We start from the raw sequence: 21247 nt of genomic DNA, 5'->3' as shown, positions 1-21247 counted from the left end.
ATAACTTGTGCAGCAGCTGGACATTATGTCGGTAGCTTATTTCGAAAAGCCCAGCTGATGTTTTGGCTGAGCACAAGAGCCATCTTTTCTTCCTCTCTACACAAAGGGATTTTAAGATTGAGTGCTGGGATTACGCTTCTGCGGGGAAAACCGCTGGAAAAAGATTTGAAACACAGCTGAGCAGCAGAATATCAATTCTTTCCAATCCTGAATTTCTGAATTACAGGTGGGAAAACACATATCCAAATCCTTCCACCTTTTGACAGAATGCAGTTTCATAAAGCAGAAACTAGAACGTGAAAGACTAATATGTTGAACAGACATTCAGAAAACCTACTACTAATTTCTGAGGGGCAACAAACACTTCCCCCACCAGCTAGATTTCATGCTGATTAGTGCTTTAATAAAGAGTCTTAGCATACATTGATAAAAGAATATTAATCCAATTCTTAGCTCTTGGATCAGGGATGAAGAAGCTAAAGCTGAACTGACACTTGCAAATCTTGCTTGTCCGGGCTAACCGAGATGAATGTAAGAATCATATGGAGTTCCAGAATGTCCCTGAGTAGATAATTTACTTAAGCCTCTTTTGCTGAGGAACCTTGGGCATTAGAATATATAGCAAGAACAAGAGAGCTACAGTTCCCCAAATATCTTTTACAGCAGTGGTTTTCCATCAGTGGTTGAATGTATACCACAGATGGGACTCATAAACTTTATGCATGGCACACGGAAGAAGGTACTGGAACTTGAAACATACAATAAAAGAATAACTTTAAAGTTATGGTTTTGTCTCAAAAATGTTTGTTACTGTCATGGTTGGAGCAAGCCCTCTTTCATAGTGTGAGGGATGGGACTAATATAGCTGACAGCCACTGTCTTATGATGGCCAATCCAGGATTGGGTTAAATAAATCAAGGGTCTTCAAACTTGGCAACTTTAAGACGTGTGGACTTCAACTCCCAGAATTCTGGGAGTTTGTTTGTTTGTTTATTTATTTATTTGACTTATATACCGCCCTATTCCCATAGGACTCAGGGCGGTTTACAGGGCAATTAAAACCATACAATACAAAAGTTAAAATAAATGTAAAACAATTAATTAAATTTAAGCCCAAAAGTTAAAACTTTAAAACCAATTAAAAACCCCTCAGTCTAGGCCAGACAGCTCAAAGAGCCAAGTTTTTAGGTCCCGGCGAAATGAACGGAGGTCAGGGGCAGTCCTAAGTTCCATAGGAAGTTGGTTCCAAAGGGCAGGCGCACCCACAGAGAAGGCCCTCTCTCTGGGAGTCACCCGCCAGCAATCCTTCACCAGCGGTACCCTAAGAAGGCCCTCCCTGTGGGAGCGCACAGGACGATGGGGAGTTAATGTCGGCAGCAGGTGTTCCCTCAGATAATCCAGACCCAAGCCATTTAGGGCTTTATAGGTCATCACCAGTTGAAGTCCACATGTCTTAAAGCTGCCAAGTTTGAAGACCCCCTGGGCTAAATGAGTATCAGCAGGTTGGTAGCAAAAAGGTGTGTTCAATGTAAAGAGGACATTGCTAAATGAAAGGAATAGTGCAATTCTTGAAAATAAACAGAAATGTACAGTAAAATAATTTATTTCCTTTGCCTGTACATATAGGTTTTTACAAATCCAAGGAGCAGGAAGGCTCTATGAACAATCTGGGGTTTCAGCCCAATTTATGAAACACAATATAGACACAAACAGATAACAAGTGCTGCACAGGTGTAAATGCTTTTCTGCTCTGTTTATGGCTGGATCCATCACTCTTCATCCCGGTTAAATTACATGGGAAAAGCCTGTTTCTCTCTTTGGGTCAACAAGGTGCCTTTTGATGTGACAAAGTTGAATAGCCCCACAGTTATCCATGCTTTCTGGAAACCCTATCTGTTCCTCCGCTTCTCTTTCTTGCTTCTGCTGCTGATGGCTGTGTTGGCAGTGGAGGCGGCCACGGCTTTGGCGTGCCCCGTGGCTTTCAGATGTTCAAACAATTTGTTCCGTGACTGAAATTCACAGCTGCAGGTCACACACTGCAGGGGGCCTTCAGGCTGTCATGGAAAAGCAGAAGAAACGAAGACGGGACGGATTTTATTACCACTAATATATATGAGAATCTCCATAGACATTAATATAGTATTTCTTCAATGTCAGCAAAAATGTAACAAAGAATTACCTGATTGGAGTAGTCTAAGGCAGGGGTCCTCAACCTTGGCAACTGTCAGAACCCATTCTGTTCCTGGGGAGTGGGGGGGCGGGGAATCTATCTCATTTCTTTCCTAATTCATTTCTTTCTGAGGGTTCTGCCATTCTCCTGAGGGGGAGGGGGGAAGGTTCTGTGGTATGTATCCTTTCCGCTGTTCCTACATACTTAACTCTTTGAACTGTCTCTCCCTTGATGTTACTTTGGGGTGAGAAAGGAATGTGCCTCCGGCCATCTGGCTTATCTCTTGCTGCGGAAGGGAAGATGCGAAGACCCAACAACGTCTTCACAAGCATGGGAAAGGACATGGTGATCAGCTCCTTTCCCACAGTGGCCTTAATACCTGGGGATTAGCCCATTCAAACTGACTGGATGAACTCTTGAGGGTGCGGTTATACCTGAGACTCTTAACCTATTGATCTGAGCGGGATACCCTCAGATCCTCCCTATTATGCCTGCTATCAGCTTCTCCTAATAAAAGTTCCTTTTGGAAAGAAACTGTTCCAAGAATCCTGCTTTCTCAGGATGAGGTTTTGAAGTGGGCCCTGACAGCAACTTTTAAGACTTGTGGACTTCAACTCCCAGAATTCCACAGCCAGCATAGCTGACTCAGGAATTCTGGGAGTTGAAGTCCATGAGTCACAAAAGAGCCGAGGTTGCCTAACCCTGTCTTAGATAGATACAGTTAAGACTTGATGCCAAACTCAGTACAAACAGTCCTTGATTTACAAGAGTTTATTTAGTGACTGTTTGGAGTTACAATGGCACTGATCACCTTTTGCTTCCTTCTGACAAGCAAAGTCAATGGGGAAGCCAGGTTCACTTCACAACCAGTTTACTAATTTAACACCTGCAGTGATTCACTTAACAACTGTGGCAAGAAAGGTCGTAAAATGAGACAAAACTCACTTAACAAACAAGACATTTTGGTCTCAATCGTGGTTGTAGGTCAAGGACAATTTGTTTTGTCACAGTGAAAGTGTATTGCCTTAATCTCTTGTGCATACCTTTACCTGGTGCTCTGAAGAAGCTTTGGGGGATGTTTTCTTGGCTTCTTTTGCTTTCTTTCCTTTACCTTTAGGATTGCTAAAATAATAAAAGAAATTCTTAGTCTTTGAGCAGGTACTATAGACCAGAGGTCACCAATCTTTCTCCGTTGGCAGACCGGAGGGGAAGGGAGGGGGCAGCATTTTATGCGTGCGTGTGCATGCCGCTAACAAGGCCGCAAGCACACACACGACACAAATGGGGCTGTACTAGTGCCCACGTGATTCTCGCTAGCCCTGGGCCGTTCTTGCGGGGTGCCCCATTTTCGCGCCCTGCGGTGGTGGTGGTTTTCGTGCCCCACAGCACAGCGTCCCATTTCACGCCCTGCGGCACACAGCGTCCCGTTTTCGCACCAGGCAGCACGGTATCCCGTTTTTGCGTCCCACGGCCACGGCACTAACACGAATGGGTGTGTGCACGCACGCATTGGCCGGCCTGTCCTACAGCCCAGTAGCCAGGAGGCCACGGCCCTGTAGTGGGCCACAGTCCACAGGTTGGGGACCCTTGCTATAGACCAGAGGTCTTCAAACTCGGCCCTTTTATGACTCATGGACTTCAACTCCCAGAATTTCTCAGCCAGGCATGCTGGCTGAGGAATTCTGGGAGTTGAGGTCCATGAGTCATAAAAGGGCCGAGTTTGAAGACCCCTGCTATAGACTATATAAAACATTTTCACAAGGTTTCTATTCCAACTCCTTACATTTCATTACCAACAGCTCCCTTCAGTTATTTTCAGAGAACCATATTTACCTTTTCACCTCAGTTTTGGATTCTGCTGTAGGTGCTGAAATTTCCCCAACATCATCTGAATTATGGCTTTTGCTGACATTTTCTGATTCTTCAGACACCCTCTCTGGGTCATTGCTGCAAACAGGACTTGCCTCTTCGACTTGCTGCTCAGGGCTACTGTCATTGGAATGGTCCTCCGGGGTCTGTTGGAAGAATAAGAGAGCCCTCAGACGGACAAAGTCCGTTTGCAAGATGAAGAAAATCATGCCTTGGTATGCTAGAACATCACATCTGAACACAAACATGCAAACCAATCTTCCCCAGGCTGGTGCCTTCCAGGTGCTACAAAATAGCCATCACCTGGAACATCAACCACTTGGGGAAGGCCTTTATGTATTTTCAACACGGGGCAGTGCTAAATCTGTTCCCATTCAAGGAAGCCTTCAGCTCCAGCACAGAAATAATGGAAGTAAACAGAAGGGTGAGGACAAAAAGTTTTACATGCACAGACCTTTTGAGGAAGCATCTGCCCCACACCTGAAAACTTTTTCATCTTCTGAAGTTGGGGATCCAGCAACCTCCTCCTGGTAAGCCATGTTATATTTGGCAGATAATGGTCTAGTGGTGGGGTCCTCTGCAAAGGGAAGGCTGCCATCTCCATTTCCTCAAAATGAGGTTGTGTTGGTGAGGCAAAAGCTGCAACTAGCTCTGAAAAGTTAGCTAGTTCTCCTCATAAAATGCAAAAATATTTCAGCCAGTTTATTCAGCAGGGCATTGCCAGCAATCAATGCTATGTTCAAACAGATCAGAACATGAAAGCATGCAAAGGGAAATTCACTTTTTTTTTAAAAAAAACAAACCAAACGTACGCCTGTTGTTCTTTGCTTTCTTCGCTGTTTCTTTGACAACCTGTTAAAGATAAAAACAAAAGTGTAATGTCAAAACAACCTAGTTCAACAACCTTTGCTTGCTGAATCTCTTCTGAAGCCCTAGAACTCCGTTTCCCAACCTTGGCAGCTTTAAGGTAGGTGAACTTTAACTCCCAGAATTCCACCCATCTTAAAGCTGCCATGGTTGAGAAACACTGCCTTAAGAGAAATCTCGGGTGCAATTTTTTTTTAATTTATTAATATTTCTATACCGCCCTTCTCCCGAAGGACTCAGGGCGGTGAACAGGGCAAGAATAAAAACACAGAATTACAAAAGTTAAAAAATGATTAAATACATGCCCACTAAAAAAACAATACATAGTAAAACCCCAATAAAATACAGTAAAAACCCCACCAATCCCCCATCAGGCCAGGCCGGCTTGTTCGAACAAGTATGTTTTTAGATCGCGGGGAAAGGAGCGAAGATCGGGCGCCGTCCGGAGCTCAACCGGTAATTTGAAACCCCTTCTACACCCAGGAAAAGTGTGGAGTTCATCCTGAACAACTGCTTGCTTTAGCCATGCCCACCAACTAGCAGCTAACAGATTATTTCTAAGCAACACATTTCTGAGCATTCCGGCTGAAGATAGCCCAATTCTCTCCTGATGGATTCTTACCAAGGCAAGGCACTGGGAACCATGTAACCCGGTCACAGAAAGGAAAGAGAAACAAACTCAGTTATACCACAATGGTTAAGGGGGAAAAGCTGAGAGAGGAATAAACATAAAACAGCTGTCAAGGCTGCTAACATCGGATGTTTTTGCATTGACAACAGATGGAAATGTAGCCATTTTTCCCCTTTCGCTTTTAGAGTTAGATGATGCTGTGGGGGGATGTGAATGAGTGTCCAGCTAGACATAACAACACTAAAACTTAGCGTGAGAATCAAGGTTATTGAACTCAAGAGCTGATAAAAGAATTGGGCTGGAGAGCTGGAGAGGAAGGCTGCGCTTCAAGCTAATTGGGGAATGTGATTTATGACTGTTAATTGGAGGAGGGAATTGTGCTTTGATACTATGTGCCCAGGGAAGGGGAATTCAGTTTTTTGCTTTGATTATGTAAGTGCCGACAGGGCTTTTTTTCTCATAGAACGCTCAGAACGGAGTTCCGGCACCTTTTTTGGATGGAACCTTGTAGGGTAGGCAAGGCGGGTTGTATGACATGTGTGAGTTCCGGCACCTTTTTCTTTTACAAAAAAAGCACTGAGTGCCGATATTATGCTACTCGAATAAAAGAGGTAAACAATGCCTCAAAGTTCTTTTGAAGAGTTTAATTTGTCGGAACCATGACAACTCCTCAATTGAATTGTTTGTTAATTGATCCTCGAGGAATGGGGAAAAGGAACATGGAATGGCACATCCTAAAATAGGGCGCCTGACCAGCTCCCTCGTGAAGCGTTGGAGAACAGAAATAATTTAGGGTCTTTGGTAGTCTGAACTTCTATATATTTTCATAAAGTACTTTTGTTTGGGCTTTGCTTCTTCTGCCTCCTCTTCGCTGTTCCACCCATTCTCATCAACTCTGGAGACAGGAAATGCTTCTTCCTCTTCTTCCAACTGCTGTCGGAGCAAAGCCACTATCTCCCGGTGCTTCTTGGACTTCTCGTGGTTCTTCATCCTGAAGAGTGATCAGATGGATGTTACTGAGAAGAACAAGATTTGAGTCTAAGAAAGAATGGCTGCCTTTTGTTAAATTGGGCAGAGCTTTGCTCGGGAAGGGAAGCCTGCATGGAACCGAGTAAATCAGGGGTAAGATGGCAGATGAAGTATGTCCTGATCCATTTTAGTTTGCATATGAAGAAAAACTTACGCTTTCTCTGTCTTAAAGGATTTATCACAAGCAGGACAATAGAGGTCATCAAAAAGGTTAGCAGCGTCGTGTTCTTCACTTAATTTGTCTGAAAATACATACATGTATTTCTGTGTAAGATACTTCATGATCTGACTATCTTTTCTTCTATTGTCAACATCCTACCTATGAGTTTAAGTCAGACATGTCAAACACAAGGCCCAGGGGCTGGATCCGGCCCGCAAAGTGGTTTCATGTGGCCCCCGAAGCCATCCTGGAAACAGTGAGGGAATGGCCCCCGCTGCCTTGGCCCTGGCCCAGAGACTTTCCTTCTGCCAGAGACCCCCAGATCTGTCCCACTACTGCCCAGGCCCCCATAAGCACCCTTGATGCCAATGATGTAGAGCTGGCCATGCCCACCCAGTAGGCCACGCTCACCCTGGCCACGCCCACCCGGCCCCCTGAGGGCAACCACAATGCTGATGTGGCCCTCAATGAAATTGAGTTTGACACCCCTGGTTTAAGTGCTTAAGTAACCAAAATGGTACAGCTATGCAGGTGAGGAAGGAATCAGCAAAGTTGAAGGGACCCTTAATAACTGCCAAGAGTAAAATCTCCAGGAATCACATGGAGAAAACTGTACCACTCAGGACTGATCTTGTCCAGGGGTCACAGGATACTGATTGGAAAAAATCAAACTCTTGGTAAAAGGGAGGAATAGCTGCCAAATTGCAACAATGAGCATGAGCACCCCCAACTTGTGTTAATGTTTGCTTAATAGTTGTAAGTCCTTATTCTGGAAATCAGTAAAGGAAATTAGGCTACCTAGCAAGCCATTCCCAGCAGCACAATTTGCGCTTGCTCTTAAGGCGCAACTAACTGTGCACCAGTTGGTCCTCACCCTCTTCTTGGTTCTCTTTCCTCTCTTCTTTTTCCTCTTCTTCCTCGCCAGACCCATCTCCAAATTCCTTTTCATACTGAGCTTCCATCTGTTGTAGTTCTCGCTCTAGGTCAGACATGGTAATCCAGCTCTGCTCCTTGTACTGCTCCGCCAGCCTTTGAAAGGAAGAGGAAAGGCAAAAGGTGGGAGATATTCACAGGCTGGCTTTGTGCAATACCCTGAACAAGAAACACGGTTAATGAAAGGAAAGAAATTGGTCCATGTGCTAAAGAAGAGATCAAGTGGAGAGTCAAGTTCAACTACTGGTGATTTAGTAGTGATGGACATCTCTGTGGGCGCGCCGGCCCTATGGAACCAACTCCCCATGGAACCTAGGACTGCCCCCGACCTTCGCTCATTTCGCCGGGACCTGAAAACTTGGCTCTTCGAGCTGTCTGGCCCAGGCTGAGGGGTTTTAATTTTATTGGGTTTTAGTTTAAATTTTGGGGACTTGATTTAATTAATTTTTAATCTGATTTTAATTTTTGTATGTTTGTTTTTAACCCTCCCTGTAAACCGCCCTGAGTCCTACGGGAATAAAAGGTAAAGGTAAAGGTTCCCCCGCACATGCGTGCTAGTCGTTTACGACTCTAGGGGCCGGTGCTCATCTCCGTTTCAAAGCCGAAGAGCCAGCGCTTGTCCGAGGACGTCTCCGTGGTCATGTGGCCGGCGTGACTAGACTCCAGAGGCGCACGGAACGCTGTTACCTTCCCACCGTAGTGGTCCCTATTTTTCTACTTGCATTTTTACATGCTTTCGAACTGCTAGGTTGGCAGAAGCTGGGACGAGTAACAGGCGCTCACTCTGCTACGCGGCACTCGGGATTCGACCCGCCAAACTGCCGACCTTCCGATCGACAAGCTCAGCGTCCTAACCCACTGAGCCACCGCGTCCCTTCCTACGGGAATAGGGTGGTATATAAACTTAATAAAATAAAATAAATAAAATAAATCTAATTTCCTCACCAACAAAAACCAAAATGGTATGTTACAGCCTTTTTTCAGGCTTTCTGACTAATCTACAGTCCTGAGTTTTTCAAATCTCTCCTTTTCTACCTGGTACCTAGGCATGGTTGGCCAGATGCTGCCACCTAGTGAAGCTTACAACATCAATTCCAAATGAATAAAGCACTTCACGATTTAATGTCTATGCAGGGTAGAAAGCATAGGATTTACCAAAGCTTTGGCAATCACCAGACCGAAGAAGAGTGAGCTTACATTGCTGACATATTTATTGTCCTACACAGGTTGGATCAAGACAGCTTCTTTTGTGCAGACAGCTTCATGCTGACCAGGTGTTATGAAACAAAGACACAGTTGTGTTGTGCAAACTGTGGATGCTACCAATCAAAGCTAGATAAGCCTTTTGTCAGCACACAGCTCTTACAATCAATCTCAGTATTTCACTCTTCATTCTAAACTACTGCAAGGTTGTATCTAAATATACGGAGTTCTTATCAATAAGGAAGAATCCGTGTGCTGATGATGTTGCCTAGTTTGGATAATGAAATGTTTACAAGAAAACAACAAAGCTCAGAGAGCCCCAAGACTTCTTATCATGTTTTTCCTTGGTTACTGTTGTGATTCAGGGTCAGCCTGTGGGTTCGGCAGTTGGGTCGGACGACTCAGAGGAGGAGGGGGGTGTTGAAGAGCTTGCTGAGGTGGTTGGAGAGCTTGCTGAAGGGGTTGGAGAGCTTGCTGATGAGAGCCCTCAGCCAGGCCCCTCCCACCTGGTCACGACGCAGACCCAGCTGTGTGAGCCTGACAGCGTGGATGAAGATGACCCACAGCTGGCCCTGTTCAAGGACGCCCGACGCAGGAGGCAGTCAATCAGGAGTAAACAGAGGAAGGCAATGGGGCACCTCGGAAGGAGGCAGAGAGAAGCCACGCCCTGAACTGTATAAAAGGGGGAGGGCTGGTTTGCTGAAGGCAACCGCTTGAATAGCTCCTGTTTCATGGTTCGTGTCTTGTTCTGTTTGCTTTTGTATCCATAAATTTGGCAGGCTTAGTTCCAGCCTCTTGCCTTCTTGTAAAAGGGGTTGTCCCTGCCTTTTCTGCAGGGCCGGTAGCAGGCTGGTACAGAACAGTTACCAAGCCTTTCCAAGAACTTACTCCACACATTTATAAGCTTAACCTGTTAGGATGCGCTTTAGAAGCCGCACTGCAACAGCCCTGAAGGCAGGCAGAAACATAGAAGATCAACTTCTCCTTCTGTACCACTGCAGGAAGGACATTTATGAACCTTCATGAATAGAAACGGTGATGTAATGTGCACTTGGAGAAGGAGTAGGGGGTAAACTTGGCGGAAGCTCTGTGGTTTCCCAGGGACGGGGCAGCACATTCCTGAGAAGCCCAAAACAAGAAATTGTACAGTTCCAAACTGGATGGGGGAGAGAAAATGAGCTTCAGGGTAGAATCTCTCAGGATATAGCCATTAGGTTAGAAGGTTGTAACTTTAGTCTGGCAAGATTCCGTCTATTACAGGGCTTTTCAACCAGTGGTACGGGCACCACCTGTGGTACATTTGTTACCTGGCAAGTGGTACGTGACCATCCTAGAAAAGTGGTAGTGGGGGAGGGGAGTGAGCTGAACCGCACAAGCCTGAGCAGGGGGTTGGACTAGAAGACCTCAAAGGTCTCTTCCAACTCTATTATGCCAATCCTCAACAGAAATGCTCACAACAATGAAAACCTCGGACAGGAGGAAAAGCACTGCCGGGCAGGCAGGCAGGTGTCTTGCTCGGCTGTGGCTTGGGGGTCACTTTTTTCAGTGCCATTGTAACTTCGAACAGTCACTAAGCGAACTGTTGTAAGTCGAGGACTACCTCTACTTCATCACTTTTTTCCTTTTTTTTTTGGTCATCAAGTTTTTGACACCTTGCTAGGCGAATGGTGGTACTCGGATGTTGCCAGATCCTAAAAGTGGTACAATGGGTGAGAAGGTTGAAAAGCCCTGCTCTAATAGATGTAAGCAATAAGGAAGTGGACTGGATTGGATTTCACCATGTGGTCTTTGAGCTGGGGCCACGAAGACGCACATTAAAAATGAAATGTAGTTGCTCGCTCTCAAAGTGTACACAGACATAACACACATTTAAACATACTATATACAACATATGTACAGACCTACCCCTTTACATTAGACCCTGTTTTTTTTTTACGACTGTGTTGCCTTTTGGGACCAATACCGTATAAAGAGGTAGTGTTCATGCAGTGTGCTGCCTGGGGCATTTTGGAAATTCTGGAAATCTACCAAGATCTGAGAAACAGCGGTCTAGATCATCATACTTGGCCTGTTTCAATTTCTGTTGCCTCCGGAGCTCCTCTGACTTCTTAGCTTTCTCTGCATTCTGCTCTTCTAAGAGCTTCCGGTGGGCCTGCACTCGCTTGTCTCTTTTCCGCACAAAGGCCACCAGTTCACGGACCAGTTCGTTCCGCTCCTTCCTTGCTTTGTCTCGGGTCTTCTTGTTCTCCTTTTCCATGGCCCGCTTCTCCCAGCGGTTGGACGCTTGCCGAGTGTCGTACTCTTCCTTCCAGGCAAAATTCTTCTGGGTACAAAAACTCTGCCAGTACCCGTAGAAAGAATGGACTACCTAAACGGGAAGGGAGGGAGAAAGAGACATTTACATTGACTAACAGTTTGAAGAGGCCCACCCCCAAGGCAGTGATTTTCTTAAGGTTGTTTATTAAAACTGAGTCTACATATTTAACTTATAGCACATGGTGGCTGATGAACTATTTATGGGTAGAGGTCAAACATAATAATATTTTTTTTCTGTACTGACTTAAATTTTTGAAAAGTAGATGCAGCAGCCAAACTGGGGTGCCATGCTGAATAATAATAATAATAATAATAATAATAATAATAATAATAATAATAATAATAATAATAATAATAATAATAACAACAACAACAACAACAACAACAACAACAAAAATAACAGCAACATTGGAAGGGACCTTGGAGGTCATCTAGTCAGCCCTGCTGCTCAGGCAGGAAACTCTATACCATTTCAGACAAATGGCTGTCCAGTCTCTTAAAAAATCCCAGTGTTGGAGCATTCACTGCTTCTGGAGGCAGGTTGTTCCACTGGTTAATTGTTCTAACTGAAAGATGATGATGGTGGTGGTAATAATTTATTTTTTGCATTTTTACTCAGGATGTCTGCACTTTGAAAAAGATTCAGAAAAATTCTTCTGGATCTGCATCATTCCTCTGCTCGTTAAAAGAACTACATCTTTTTAAGGCTTCCTCAGGAGCATGAAAAAGATGCAGCTGCTTTAATGTGTAGCAAATATGAGCCAGCTGCCAAGCACCCAATTGCAATCATGTGACCGCAAAGGATGGTATGATGGTCATAACTACGAGATAAGTCATTTTTTTTCTCAAAGTCTGTTGTTAAACGAATGGTCATAAAGTTAAAGACAACCTGTATTCTTTCAGCGACCTGTTCACGCAGGGGCTTATTGGAGAAGCTTTACATTCCTTTGGATTTGGATTCATGCACTGAACAGGAAGTAGGACTCAATGTTGTTGTTTTTTCCAGCTGAACAGAAATTCACAAAGTGGTCCCTGGCCTCGGGAGAAAACCTCCTGAACTTTTCAGGGCTTCTATATATGTAAAAGGGACGCGGTGGCTCCGTGGGTTAGGACTCTGAGCTTGTTGATCAGAAGGTTGGCAGTTTGGCGGGTCGAATCCCGAGTGCCGCGTAACAGAGCGAGCGCCTGTTACTCGTCCCAGCTTCTGCCAACCTAGCAGTTCGAAAGCACGTAAAAATGCAAGTAGAAAAATAGGGACCACTACGGTGGGAAGGTAACAGCATTCCGTGGGCCTTTGGCGTCCAGTCATGCCGGCCACATGACCACGGAGACGTCCTCGGACAAGCGCTGGCTCTTCGGCTTTGAAACGGAGCCCCTAGAGTTGGAAACGACTAGCACGCATGTGCGGGGGAACCTTTACCTTTACCTTACTATATATGTAAAGAATTAACCTAGACCAGACATGTCAAACACAAGGCCCGGGGGCCGGATCCGGCCCGCAAAGTCGTTTCATGTGGCCTGCGAAGCCATCCTGGAAACAGTGAGGGAACAGCCCCCACTGCCTTGGCCCTGGCCCAGAGACCCTCCTTCTGCCAGAGACCCTCAGATCTGTCCCACTCCTGCCCAGGCCCCCATAGGCACCCTTGATGGGTAGGTCATACGCACTCTAGCCATGCCCACCCAGTAGGCCACGCCCACCCTGGCCATACCTACCCGGCCCCTTGAGGGCAATCGCAGTGCTGATGCGGCCCTCAATGAAATTGAGTTTGACACCCCTGACCTAGACCGCTCAATAACTTGTACTGTTTAATTTCCTTTATACGAGCTTACTACAGGAAACAGTTTTTCCATGTAGAAAGGAAAAATATGTGTGACTGGTATACAAGCAATGTTTTTTACAATAGCAATAGCATTAGCGTTTAGACTTTTACGCCATTTCATAGTGCTTTACAGCCCTAAGCGGTTTACGGAGTCAGGATATTGCCCCCAACAATCTGGCCCCTCATTTTACTGACCTCAGAAGGATGGAAGGCTGAGTCAACCCTGAGCCGGTGAGGATTGAACTCCAGGCTGTGGAAAAGTTTACCTGCAATACTGCATTCTAACCACTGCACCACAATGGCTCCTTACAAACCCAGCTAAGAGAAAAATTCTATCATGGGAGAGTTCATTGACCCCCAGTTCTTCAAAACTGTATCCTTTATTTTGCTTTTTTAAAAAAATATTTCTTTTACATAGGAACTTCTATGTTCCACTCCAAATAAGAATTATGTGAGAACAGCCTCAGTTCTCCCTATGTTAGGAAACAAGAGGATTTGTGGAACAACAGGTACAATCTGAAAGTGCAGCACTCGGCAAGAAAAGATGCAAATGGAAAGAATTTACAACTTCTTCGGTCTCAGGCCTAAAATGCTGATTTCTCCTCCACTATAATGACATTCTTGCTTTTTCTTTAGTTCAGGAAAAGTTCTGGTGACCTCAAAAGCTTACAGATTATTCAGTGCCATCTGAGCTGACTCTAACAAGGCAACTGCCCAACTATGAATTTCAGAGTTGTTACCGTATCGTAGTCACTCTGGGAATCTCCAAAGTTGGGAAACCCTTCAAAGTCATCTTCTACTATGGATTCCTCTTCTTCCTTTGCAATCATTTCGAAGATGTGCCGATACACTGCGTAGAACCCCTGAAAGAAACAATATGATCACTGAGAGAGAAAACAACCCTTGTTAATTGCAGAGGACAATGAAAGACATCGGCATAATGACATCTGGAATAATTGCTCAGTTTTCTGAGCTCTTGACTGTGAGATCTCCAGCCAGATTTTTGTACGAGAGCCAACAACGTTGCTTTGAGGTGAATCAGACAGGCATTTATGTTTGAAAACAGATCTGGCAGACTTAAAGGTTTCATCTCCTCACATTCGTAATCACATAAAATTGTTGTATCTCCTTACACGAATAAATGACTTCTCTCTATCTGAATCACCAGAATAACAGAGTTGGATGTCATATGGTCCAGCCCTCTGCTCTGGCAGGAAACCCCGTACTATTTCAGACAAATAGCTGTCCAATCTCTTCTTAAAAAACCTCCAGTGTTGCAGCACCCACAACTTCTGGAGGCAAGGCGTTCCACTGATTGGTCTCCTCAGTTCTAGGTTGCGTCTCTTTTTGATTAGTTTCCATCCGTTGCTTCTTGTGCTGCCTTCAGGTGCTTTGGAGAATAGCTTGACTCCCTCTTCTTTGTGGCAGCCCCTGAGATATTGGAAGACTGCTACCATGTCACCCCTCGTCCTTCTCTTCGTTAAACTAGACATACCCAATTCCAGCAACCGTTCTTCATGTCTTAGCTTCCAGTCCCCTAATCATCTTCGTTGCTCTTCTCTGCACTCTTTCTAGAGTCTCAAGATCTTTTTTACATCGTGGTGACCAAAACTGGATGCAATATTCCAAGTGTGGCCTTACCAAGGCATTATAAAGGAGAAGCAGAATTTTCTGTATGCTTGGTATTATGTAAAGGTAATCCTCGATTCATGACTGTAATGTAGTCCACCCATTACAATTAAGTCATGACAGTTGTAAAGTGGGTTCATCACCTGACTGATACGATTTTCTGACACTTTTTGCACCTGTTGTTAAGCGAAGTACCATGACTATTACATGAACTCATGTAATAGAGAGGGGCGGTATATAAATCCAAATAAATAAATAAATAAATAAATTAACGAAACGCTGCAATCGTTAGGTGAACCGATTGTTTGCTATGGGGTCTTTTTTTGCAGAAAACTGGAAGTAAGTACTGTTTTTCTGCAAAACCGCAGTAAATTGCAATCATGTGACCACTGCAAATGTGGGCCAATTGCCGGGTGCCTGAAATACAGTCCTGTGACCTGCGGGGTGGGTGGGTGGGTGGGGTGTAGCTGTCGGAACTGCAGAACTAGGTCATAGGTACCTTTTTAGGGGGGCATGTCATAACTTCAAATGATCACTAAGTGACTGATCACAAGTAGAGCATTTTCCTGTACATGATGGCCCTCAGTGGGTTCAAACTCACAATCGTGGGCTGTAGGTCACTTTCTGAGGCTTGCATTTCAATGGCACACAGTCATAGCGGGGAGTTGGGCAGCTGTTTGCCAATCCCACACAGATTCCCCCTCAGGTTGAGACTGAAGTGCAGCTCAGTGGCTGAGGAGGGCAGCTGTGGGGTGGCGGCATTGCTAGCCTCGGTCTGGCACCTGTTGGCTTGCCACCTGTAGCAAGAAGCTGTGCGGGTCTCAGGAGTCACCCAAGGGTAAATGTTACTCCCCCGAGCGAGTGCTTAAGCCTGACCTTTTTATCATCGTCATAGCCAGAATAGCACGTAACGGTGAAGTATTGGAGCAAATCCAGACTCTCGTCTTGATAGCCTCCATCGATGCCTCCTTTCAAGAGAGCTTCCCTGTGATTGTCGTACCTACAAAGGAAAAGGAACAAATTAAATTTAGAGGCCATGAAACTTTCTACTGCAGAATAAACAAGGAATGGTATCTGTTGGCAGGAAGACCAAATTAGTTTCCTGAATCACAGCTAAAAGATTGGGCTGTTTTCAGGTCTTGCTGTAACACGGTTTCCCAACCTTAGCCACGTTAAGATGCGAGGACTTCAACTCCCAGAATACCCCAGCCAGTTTGGGGTCTGACGGACTCAGGTGCAACTCTGCCTAAACTCTTTTAGTTAAAGAGAAGAACATGTCTAGTTTTGTTTCTACTTGGAAACTGCTTCCGGATGTTTTGCTCGGAACTGAAAAAAAATGAAACTTTGATTTTAGATTTTGGGGATGAGAATGATTTTATTACTATAGAAATAGCTTGAAATATTGTGAAATGTAAAGCAAAGGTTGCACTTTTGCTTTTAGGTTGTTTTCAAACTTTTCCTACATGTTTATTTTATAACAAACCTTAACTAAATGTTATGGCAAAAAAGATTTGGTTAAGCCAATACACCACTATAAGAATTTTCAAGCTTTTATCCAAAAGGCAAACTTACCACACTCTTTCCTGGGCATCACTCAGCACATCATATGCAGCCTGGATCAGCTTGAACTGTTCTGCTGCTTCCTCAGCGTTGTCTAGATTTTTATCTGCAAAGCAAAATCTAATGAATTCATCCCAAAACAGAAACCCCACCGCTACGAGCCTTGTGAAATCCATTTGTGATTATCAGATATTAAGAAGTCAAGAGGAAAACACAATTCCTGGCTCACATTTCCCATGGTGGTTCTAGCACATTCCATTAGACTTCAGTTGAATAATACATTTGAGGGCTCCTATCAAACTTATTTGGAAATAAACTCTATTAATTCCAACAGAATCCAGTTCCGAAAAAAGAATGCTTAACGTGAGAATGAAACAATAATTATAATATCTGCAACAATATGTTCCAGTATCATCTGCTGATCAGGAGTTTAGCCAGCCCTGCTCTTTTCAGGATATTCCACTTTTTCTCCTGCTAAGGTTTGTCTTTCTAAACAAATTTATTTATTTATTTTATTTTTAATTCCATTTATATCCCGCCCTTCTCCGAAGACTCAGGGCGGCTTTACAAACTTAGCAGTAGCCTTCATTCTATGTATATGCCTGCTTATTAGGGCTTTCACACCCCTCCCAAGCGGCATTATTACAAAGTCAGCTTAATTGCCCCCAACAATCTGGGTCCTCATTTTACCTACCTCGGAAGGATGGAAGGCTGAGTCAACCTTGAGCCTGGTGGGACGCGAACCTGCACTAATTGCAGGCAGCTGGTGTTACTTAAGGAGGCATTAGCCCACTGCTCCACCAGTATTCCCTGCTTACTGGGCAAACTCTGTTTTCACTGGACTGTTCTTTTTTTCCTTCAAGAAAGTTTTGGATCTTATTCATATTTTGGCAAACATAAGGCTACAAATGCAGTGGATGAGTTTGTCATTGGTATATAAAGATTACCATGATCTTTATTCATACATAAGCCACCAATTAATTTCAACAGTTTAAAGGGATACTCAGATAAATAAGTAAATGAATGAATGATTGGATAAAAATGTTCAAATCTGTTGTAATATTAAGATGGAGCCTAATGCACTTGCATCCGTAAAAATTAGTTAATTGGTTTGTCATTCATTCGTTGAAATATACTCAATTGCACACAAAAAGGGGGCATCCAAAGCAGTAGGGCAATTGTCTAAGCATGATTGCTATTTGAAGATTTTAAGATCAATGCATTCAGGATTAAGGTATGCTAAACAGTACTGTCAATACTATGAAGCATACTGTACTCAAAAGACCATGAATGGTTATGTGGAATTAAGGCATGAAAAAATTACTTTATATTTCAATAAAGAGTTCAGGGAAAGGCCTGTAATTGAACTGCTGTTACAAACATTATTTTCATTAACTTTAGGCTGCAATTCTAAGATTGCTTATCTGTGTCAGCAGGATTTATTTTTGAAATAATCATATATAGGATTCTATTGTCAGGTGGGTATTAAATTGAAATTATATTTAATAAGCATCTTAATAAAGCCTTGCTGCCAGACTGACCTATTATGAGCTCACGAAAACAATTCATTACCAAAGTATGTGTGGACATCCTGCTGGCATTTAATTAATAAGAGCACCAGTACAAAAAATCAGGCTGTTGAGTTACTAGCTTACATCCAACAGAATCTGCATTTGCTTAGAGATGAATAAACATCATCTTCTGTAGACTAATATAGTAATAAATCCCAGATTTATTGTTTATTTATTCATGGACTAAATTGGGAAGCAAAAAAACAACCCATAATAGGAAGCTACTTCCATTCCATGGCATAAGGATGGCTCCATATGAACATCAGGAATCAAATTTGATTGAGCTGCCTTGTTGCCTTGAGAAGTAACTAAAGGCAGAATACATTTCCCACCTGGCATCACAAAGTGTGTGTGTGTACACTGTATGTATGTGTATGTATGTGTGTATATATTCAGACATTAATAATAACAACAACAATTGGAAGGGACCACCACAAAAACAAATGTTGGAAGGGACCTTGGAGGTCATCTAGTCCAACCCCCTGCTCAGGCAGGAAACCCTATACCACTTCTTAAAAACTTCCAGTGTTGGAGCATTCACCACTTCTGGAGGCAGGTTGTTCCACTGGTTAATTGTTCTAACTGTCAGGAAGTTTCTCCTTAGTTCTAGGTTGCTTCTCTCCTTGATTAATTTCCATCCGTTGCTTCTTGTCCTGCCTTTGGACGCCTTGGAGAATAGCTTGACTCTCTCTTCTTTGTGGCAGCCCCTGAGATATTGGAACACTGCTATCATGTCCCCCCTCGTCCTTCTCTTCGTTAAACTAGACATACCTAATTCCAGCAACTGTTCCTTATATGTTTTAGCCTCCAGTCCCCTAATCATCTTTGTTCCTCTTCTCTGTACTCTTTCTAAAGTCTCGACATCTTTTTTACATTGTGGTGACCAAAATTGGATGCAGTATTCCAAGTGTGGCCTTACCAATGCATTGTAAAGTGGTTATTAATACTTCACGTGATCTTGATCCTATCCCTCTGTTAATGCACTGTGTTGGCTTTTTTGGCAGCTGCAGCACATTGCTGGCTCATATTTAAGTGATTGTGCACTAGGACTCTGAGATCCCTCTCACAGTTACTACTATTGAGCAAGGTACCACCTATACTATACCTGTGCATTTGGTTTTTCTTGCCTAAGTGTAGAACCTTACTTTTTTCACCATTGAATTTCATTTTGTTAGATAGTGCCCAGTGTTTGACTCTGTCCAGATCCTCCTGTATTTTAAGCCTATCTTCTGGAGTATTGGCTATTCCTGCCAGCTTGGTGTCGTCTGCAAATTTGACGAGTTCCCCATCTATCCCCTCATCCAAATCTTTGATGAAGATGTTGAAGAGCACTGGGCCCAGAACAGAGCCCTGGGGCACCCCACTACACACTTCCCTCCATGTAGATGCAGTTCCATTGAGGACCACACACGCTGAGTACGGCCGGTCAGCCAGCTATGAATCCATCTGGTGGTGATGCTGTCTAACCCACATTTTTCTATCTTATCAAGTAGTAGGTTGTGGTCTACTTTATCAAATGCCTTACTGAAGTCCAAGTAAATTATATCCACAGCATTCCTCTACACTAATTTTGTCACCTGGTCAAAGAATGCAATAAGATTTGTCTGGCATGATCTGTTTTTGACAAACCCATGTTGGCTTTTAGTAATGACTTTGTTTGCCTCTAGGTGTTCGCTGATTGGTTGTTTGATTATCTTTTCCAGAATCTTCCCAGGTATTGAGGTCAGGCTGATAGGTCTGTAATTTCCTGGATATGTATATACATAAACATACATACACACACACATACATATAGAGTATGATATTCTATTATATTTGTCAATATAATAGAAAAACTGAAATAATGTACCAAATTTCATTTCAAAAGCTTAGCACAGTGAGAGGTAGTGAGTGGTTAAAGTGCTGGGCTGGCACCAGGTAGGATATATGGCTAGCAACTAATACATATTTTAAACTATTGTCTCTGAACCTTTAGCATCAAGGCATTGCAGTTTGTTGGGTGAGAAGTAAATGTTTTTAAAGGAAAAAAAGCAAGAAAGTCCAGTCACCCGTTGAAAAAAAAAAGAAAGAAAGAAAAGCATCTTGGGAACAGCCCTGACCTAGATGATTGAGAATCTCTGCAGACAACTGCTGTTAAACAAATCAAGGAAACAATTGTTTTCAGAGGCACTAATTCACAGGTAAGGAGAAGAAGAGTGAGAGGATTTCAGTCTCTAGGACAGGGTCTTCAAACCTGGCCCTTTTATGACTTGTGGACTTCAACTCCCAGAATTCCTTATCAGCCAGGCACACTGGCTAAGGAATTCTGGGAGTTGAAGTCCACAAGTCATAAAAGGGCCAAGTTTGAAGACCCCTGCTCTAGGAGGTTCTCTTTCTCTGATGGCTGAGTAACTTTTTCCAGTTGTGTGCCCTCCAAATATCTATACAGGTAGTCCTCAGCTTACAACAGTTTATTTAGTGACCATTCAAAGTTACAACCCTGAAAAAAGCGACTTATGACTGTTTTTCACACTTATGACCATTGCAGCATCCCCACAGTCAACGGGGAAACAAGATTCACTTAACAACCGTGTTACCAATTTAACAACTGCAGTGATCCAGTTAATAAACGTGACAAGAAAAGTCCTAAATGGGGCAAAACTCACTTAACAAATGTCTCACTTAGCAACCTAAATTTTGGGGTCAACTGTTGAGATAAGTGGGACGACTACCTGTACAGTATTTGTTACCTTCACAGCCTAAATACCTTGTTGTGAGTCACCCAGAGTCATTGCCAATTTAACTTATTACTGTTATTAGTTTAGTTCAGGAGCATCTTCTATTTTTCCACACCGCCAAGGCCACTTTGTAAGATAGGCTGGGCTAAGGAAGAGAGTGACCGGCCAGGGCGGTTTCCATGGCTGACGGTGGCTTGAACTACCACCCCACCCCACCCCACTCCAACACCTGGATCACAGCAGCACCCTGCTGGATTACATTCCCTATCCTGCCCAAACATCCCGCTGGTGCCCATGCTTTGACTCCAGCCTTCTGGAGCGAGGGCAGGTCCGGGGAGGCCTCGGCGGCATTGGGGGAAAAAACGCTTTCCCGACAGGTCGGGGCTCAGGCCGGGTTCATACCTGGATGCCAACGGAGGGCCAGCTTCCGGTAGGCTCGCTTGAGCTCTTCATCGGACGCGTCGCGTCTCACACCCAGCACTTCGTAGTGACACTTCATGCTGGGCGGTCCGAGGGACTCAGCCCGGCGGCCGAGCGCCTTCCCCGGCCGGCACCTGCACGTGAGCACCGCAGTGACGAGAACCGGCGAGGAAAGGAGGAAGACCGGAAGAGGCAGACTTGGGAGGCCGAGCTGGCTGGGAGGCGGAACTGACGGATGGCGCGGGAAGGGCTTCTGGAAAGGAGGGAAGGCAGCAGCAGCGGCAGCCGCAGCAGCAGGAGGAGGAGGAGGAGGAGGAGGAGAAGCGGCCGAGCGCCGAGGTTTAAATGGCGT

The 21247-nt window shown here is 44.2% G+C and overlaps 1 protein-coding gene across 2 annotated transcripts; it reads right to left on the bottom strand.

The window, feature by feature from the left end:
* Positions 1-1587: 1587 nt before the first annotated feature.
* Positions 1588-21078, bottom strand: DNAJC21 (DnaJ heat shock protein family (Hsp40) member C21). Of its 2 annotated transcripts, none has more exons than XM_081315693.1 (12): positions 20878-21078; positions 16200-16293; positions 15504-15627; positions 13739-13861; positions 10926-11230; positions 7601-7755; positions 6721-6808; positions 6373-6528; positions 4852-4891; positions 4004-4185; positions 3214-3292; positions 1588-2054 (listed from the first exon to the last, which is right to left on the bottom strand). In XM_081315693.1, the coding sequence occupies exons 1-12, from the start codon at positions 20972-20974 to the stop codon at positions 1890-1892; spliced, it is 1608 nt and encodes a 535-aa protein (XP_081171819.1). In that variant the 5' UTR covers positions 20975-21078; the 3' UTR covers positions 1588-1889. The 2 variants fall into 2 exon arrangements, with proteins under 2 accessions (XP_081171819.1, XP_081171820.1); XM_081315694.1 differs by having other exon boundaries at positions 3220-3292.
* Positions 21079-21247: the final 169 nt, after the last annotated feature.

The sequence above is a fragment of the Vipera berus genome (genome assembly GCF_964194415.1).
Source record: "Vipera berus genome assembly, chromosome: 2".
NCBI lineage: Eukaryota > Metazoa > Chordata > Lepidosauria > Squamata > Viperidae > Vipera > Vipera berus.
This window is presented reverse-complemented; position numbering and strand designations above follow the sequence as displayed.

What these genes read in the sequence shown, in the direction of transcription:
- DNAJC21 (XM_081315693.1), bottom strand. Translation starts at nt 20,974, where the DNA reads ATGAAGTGTCACTACGAAGTGCTGGGTGTGAGACGCGACGCGTCCGAT. An exon ending in CCCAGAGTGACTACGATACG is followed by an intron (nt 11,231 to 13,738) that starts GTAACAACTCTG and finishes CTTCCCGTTTAG; the next exon opens with GTAGTCCATTCTTTCTACGG. An exon ending in GAAAGCAAAGAACAACAGGC is followed by an intron (nt 4,186 to 4,851) that starts GTACGTTTGGTT and finishes TTCTTCCAACAG; the next exon opens with ACCCCGGAGGACCATTCCAA.